This window comes from Kryptolebias marmoratus, linkage group LG8 (genome assembly GCF_001649575.2).
Source record: "Kryptolebias marmoratus isolate JLee-2015 linkage group LG8, ASM164957v2, whole genome shotgun sequence".
In the NCBI taxonomy this organism is placed as follows: domain Eukaryota; kingdom Metazoa; phylum Chordata; class Actinopteri; order Cyprinodontiformes; family Rivulidae; genus Kryptolebias; species Kryptolebias marmoratus.
This window is the reverse complement of record NC_051437.1, coordinates 12462951-12468468: the sequence shown is the minus strand read 5'-3', so window position 1 is coordinate 12468468 and position 5518 is coordinate 12462951. Positions and strand designations below refer to the sequence as shown.

General features: G+C 47.5%; 1 protein-coding gene across 1 annotated transcript; it reads left to right on the top strand.

Annotated features, from left to right (window-relative positions):
• Positions 1-3468: 3468 nt before the first annotated feature.
• Positions 3469-5518, top strand: gp9 (glycoprotein IX (platelet)). The gene is made up of 2 exons (XM_017409745.3): positions 3469-3639; positions 4570-5518. The coding sequence occupies exon 2, from the start codon at positions 4571-4573 to the stop codon at positions 5324-5326; it is 756 nt and encodes a 251-aa protein (XP_017265234.1). The 5' UTR covers positions 3469-3639; position 4570; the 3' UTR covers positions 5327-5518.

Below are 5518 nucleotides of genomic sequence, written 5' to 3'. Positions count from 1 at the left end.
CCTTGAGAAATGTAAAACTGGCTATAACTCAGTCAGTTTTACAGATATTGAACTGAAATTTGGTGTGGTAGTAGATGACATTTACTCCCAACTAACAGATCACATAACATTTTTAAAAACAAGACAGGAGGCAGAAGAAGCTATGTATTTCTTCAAGAAATGGTTGTTATTTTTTGTTTTTGTTTTTTTGCATGTGATGTTGTTGACGTGGGGCTCTCTCCTCTGCACATTGTTTAACAAACCAGTGTTACCACAGAAAGTTTAAGTGCAATCATGTTTGAAAACAAAACTGAAAAAGAAAAAAAAAAAAGACCCAAAAATGGCGGACTCGCGCTTAAAGACAGGAAGTCTGTCCAGGTGAGGTGGAAAAAAATAAAATAAAACAAAACAAGAAAAAAAAAAGTAGTGTTTTTTTTTTTGGTTCGTTTAAAGCTCTATAAATACTTAAAGAGTGGAAAGAAGAATGTGTGTATATATTTTAATAAAAAGGAGCATACTGTACGCCTCTCTTTGGGCTGAACGGAAATATTTTGCTGGACAAGCACATAAGGGATTGTTTTGTTTTTGTTTTGTTTTTTGTCTCCGGTAAATGCAGTTATAACGTACAAAATGCAAGCTGAACAAAAGAACTAGGTAGATGTAAAAGAAAATAAACAAAACAAAAAAAAAGCGAGAGAATCTTTCTATATTCTACAAATAAGAGTCTATTCTAGTGTGTAAATTAGTGACAGTAAACTGTTCGTCCCAATATTCAGGTTGTAAATGTATTTTAATATTCAATGAAGTAAAACCACGGCTGTGAGTCGGGCTTATACACCTCCTTCTTGTTTTTGTTTGTTTGTTTTTTGTTTTGGCTCCCTCATGACGAAGACCCCGTCTGGATGGGGACATATCACGCGCCGCGGGGGACGTTAACGATCAGCTGAATGTGTCTTTCCGGCGAGGTCATCTTGTCGCTTTTATTTCTGAGATCTCGGGAATGACAGGAAACCGGTGCATCAGTTTGTTTTGTTTTTTGTTTGTTTTCTTCTTGGCGTGTGTTGTAGTGCTTCGAACGCCCCCTGTCCCCTCTCCTGTCCCCTCCCGTCCCCCAACAATGCACTGCATGGATCTGATGCATCACGCGTCCTGTTCACTGTGAGCTGATGGGGAAGGAATCAGCCTTTTAAACATTTTGGACTTTTTGTTTGTTTTGGTTTTTTTTTCTCTCCGGGTTCTGATTCAGTTTCCGCCGTCGACGTGGTCTTCTTCTTCTTCTAATTCTTCTTCGCGTTGTTCCATGTTTGCCTGGTGGTTGTTGAAGCTCAGCATGCATCTCGTCCACGAAGCCATCGTGTAAGAATCACAGAACGCCGAGGGCCTTTCATCGTGTAAATACGAGAGAGAGAGGTTTAACTTCACGGAGACTGCAAAGGGACCAAACCTGGGGTTGAAGGAGGTGTACATAATGTCTATATGACCCGTCCGGCTCGAGATGTATATACGTCACCTCGTGGACGCGCGGAGTCAGGGGGTGCTGATTGAACATATCGATTGTCTTTGCCTCGAGCTGACGTTCGCTGTGGAAATCAACAGCAGAGTGTGCTGTCATTCACGCCCAGCTCCAAACACACACACACACACACACGGTGTACACACAGACAAATGTACACTCATTCGGCTGCGAGCTGTTCAGTTTTAACGAGTGGAAACGACGGGAATGGCCTCATTTAAATGTGCATTCTGTTTGTACAGTGAATAGTGAGTCAGTAAGACCCCAGTTATTGTAAAACTTCAACTGTGACAATGTTGAGAACGCAAAATAAACAAATATATGACTTATGGTACTCTGGCTGGTTTTCTTTCACTGCCTGCTGCTGCTGGGTCCCGGTCGGCCGTCGAGAGAAAAAAAAAAACAGGAACACGGCGGTTTGTGTCAGTTTCTTGTGCAACACGTTTCTTTCAGCAGCGTCTGAGGTTCACTGTGGGCGTCTGTGTAAGGATGGATGTTTCAGGCTAAAATACTCCTCAAACTCACTGGTTCAGTGTTCAGCTAAAAGGAGAAAAGCTAATGTCCCAAATTGGCTAAAAGTAACAAAAATATGTAGCAGAAAACTATCTAAAAGTTAAAAGTACAAAAAAAACCTATCTGAAAGCTAAAAGAAGCTAAACGCTAGCTAAAATTAGAACAATACTGGCAAAAATATGTAAAAAAATAGGTAGCTAAAAGTGGCAAAGCCCTTGCCAAAAACATCTAAATGCTAAAAGAAGCTAAACTCTAGCTAAAATAAATAAAAAACATGAGCAAAAATATGTAGTTGAACATTAGCTAAAAATCAAAAGTGCCAAAACCCTATCTGAAAGCTAAAAGAAGCTAAACTCTAGCTAACATTTATAAAAACAAAAGTAGCAAAACTAAATAAAAGCTCAAAGGAGCTAAATGCTAGCTGAAAGTAGCAGAAGACAAAAATAGAGCAAGGAAGGAATTAGAGATCCTGAAGTATTTTATGGGGAAGATTTTTATTTTTTTTTAAATAAGGGGTAAATATTTTGAAAAGTGTAAAAGTTGCCAAAACTCTCCTGAATATTCTGACATGAATGGTGACATGTCAGGAAAGGGACAGAAGAAAAGACAACGATTAAAGAAAGGCACTGAAGTGTGAAAGCTGAATCAGTATGAAGAGCGTTTATTTCATCCTTTGCTGCAAATGCTGATTTATTTATTATTTGATCCGTCTGATCGGGGTTCGACCCGTTCCTTCGAGCCCGAGGAGAACGACGCAGCCGCAGACTGATCCACCATCACCACCGGCTGCAGACTGAACCACCATCACCACCGGCTGCAGACTGATCCACCATCACCACCGGCTGCTCTTCCCTCTCCTCCTCAGGTTCAGGACTAAAAACCACAGGTGGGATATTCAGGCCTTATTTATTTGCCCGTTGCCGTTTCAGGATCTTCTCTTTTCTAATCTGTGTCTTCAGTGAACCATTAACCTGTGAACCGCTGGGAGTCCAAACTCTTTAAAGATGACCTTGTGACCTTTCTTCTTCGTCTCACCTGAGCTCAGTGACCCTGATGCCCTCTCTCTGCTCTGTTCTGACCTTAAACCACTGATTTTGGATCTTTTCTTTTAATTGGTCTCTGCTGCTGTAACATTAAACCAGTGCTTCATCATTTCCACTAGAGGGCACGTATTAAATATGAGTTCACAGCAGAGGAATCAGACGGCGTCATGCCGTTACGCCACCTGTGGGCGAGGAGCTCCATCTGCACGCACTTCCTCTGCTGGAAACCTCTCCATCCAAGAGAGCTGACTTGTTTAAAGCTGCAGAGGGCTCTGGTTCAGTGGAAATAACATGAATAAAAGCTAAAACCATGAAGGCCTGAGGTGGGTGGTAATGGTGCGGCGGCTGGCTGAGGGAGAGCCTCTGACGCTGTTTGAGCAGATAAGCACTTATCACTGTGACGCAGTGGACCCCCCGGACCCTCAGACGCCACTCAGCACACGGTGTTCTCTGTCCATGCCGAGCTCCGTTACTTAAAAATAAAACTAAAGAGAGAAAAGAAACGGTGACTGGGGGAGGGAGGGGGACGTATGACGAGGATGACCGGCGTCCCACGGACGAGAACCCTGGAGGTCGGCTCGACTTTTAAAGGTCTGTTTTTCTTCTTCTCCTCGAGATTTAAACAGGTGGTTGTTGTTGTTTTTGTTTCCTGTTTCGTGAATATTTGAATTAGAGCGCATGGCTCCATCTTGTTTTAGAACTCAGTGAAGGGGGCCAAAATACAAAACTCGGTCCCAGCCGAGGGCCAGCCTCCATCAAAAAACCCCCACATAAATCAGCCGTGGTTTTAGATGTAATGTCATATCATTCATATGTTACGTTTTCTATAGAGTTTAGAACAAACAGACTTTAATGAACAGAGAAATATAGATCAAACTTTAGCAGTCGTCTCTTCTGAATTCTTCCTCCATTGAAACGGCTAAAAAGCCCCCAATCGTACAGCTGGGGAGAGGCCGATGAAATGATACCAAGGGCCGGATCTGGCCCACGGGCCTTGAGTTTGACACCCGAGTCCTAGACCAGAGCCTCAGACTCCCAGCAGGCTTTAGGTCTGGACTCTGACCCGTTCCGTTGTAGAACTGACTGGATGATCTGGCTGGACAGTGACCCTCCGCCCCCGGCCTCAGGTCTATGGCCTCTAACAGGTTTAGCTCCATCAACTCCGAGCTGAGGAAACGCCTCCCCACAGCATGATGCTGCTGCCCCGTGCTTCACAGTGGGGCTGGTGTGTTTCCGCCACACGTAACTCTGTGCAGTTCGGGGCTCGTCTGATTAGAGGACGTTCTCGTGTGCTCGGAGTGGCAGACTGCAAACAGGGCTGCTTAGCTTTGTTTGTCTTTTTTTTCCAACACTGGTTCCCTCCTCGCCGCTCCCTGCAGCTCCGCCGGCGTTCCCCCGGGGGCTCCTCGGAGCTGTCGCTTTAGGCGGACGGCTGCTGTTTCCTTCCGAGTGGCCTTGCAGCTCTGTGAGAACCTCTGTCTCAGGTCGCCCCACCTAAAAGCTCTTGTTTCCCTCCCCCAGGATGCTGCTCTCCGGTTTAACCGTGGCAGTCCTCCTTCTGACCTCGTCGAGCGCCCGCAGAACCGGGAAGCCCTGCGTCTTCTCCAGGACCGGGCCCGCCGGGCTGCGCGCCAACTGCAGCTCCTCGGACCTCGCCGAGCTGCCGGGCCTGCCTCCGGAGACCACGGAGCTCCTCACGCAAAACAACCGGCTCACCTCGGTGCCCCCAGGCCTCTTCGACCCGTTGCCACGGCTGCAGGTGGTCTCCCTGGCCCCGAACCCGTTCCGCTGTGACTGCAGCATCCAGTACCTGAGGAACTGGCTGCTGAAGAACAGCGCTGTCGTCCCGGCGGAGCCTCTGTGCTCCAGCCCGGGACCTCTGGCTCAGAAGGCCATCTCTGAACTCACGGACGACTCCTTCTCCCACTGCGCCCTCCCACTTGCGCGGCGCATTCTGGCCTCCAGCTGCGCGTGCGCGGCGTCCGCCGGTGCGGCCGGCGTGACGCTGCTCTGCCTTGTTCTCCTGCTGCTCTGGAGCCTGAGCCTGGCCCGCAGGTCCACCATCACCCTGGACCTGGGCGAGAGGGCCTCGGGCTTCGAGGCCGTCCCCCTGCGCTCCCCGAGGCCCGAACACAGACGGAGGCGGAGGCTCGCCGAGGACTCCGACCCCGCCGCTTGGCCGGAGTCCTCGGAACGGCCGCTTGTCAACATGGACTTACTGCCGCAGGTGCTGGACGTGTTGCACAAGAAGCACAACATAAAGATAAAGGCTCCCTGATGGACCGATGGACGCCTCTGAGCGCAGCAGGGAGGACACAAACTGGAAACAGTACAGTCGAAATGTTAAACTCAGCCGCCATAACTGTGTTTCCTGAGACTCAATCTGTTGTTTTTTGTCTTTATAGTGAAGCCTAATGTCGTTATGAAACACTCTGGGAACTGTTTTTAATAAACTGACCCTCTGCACTTC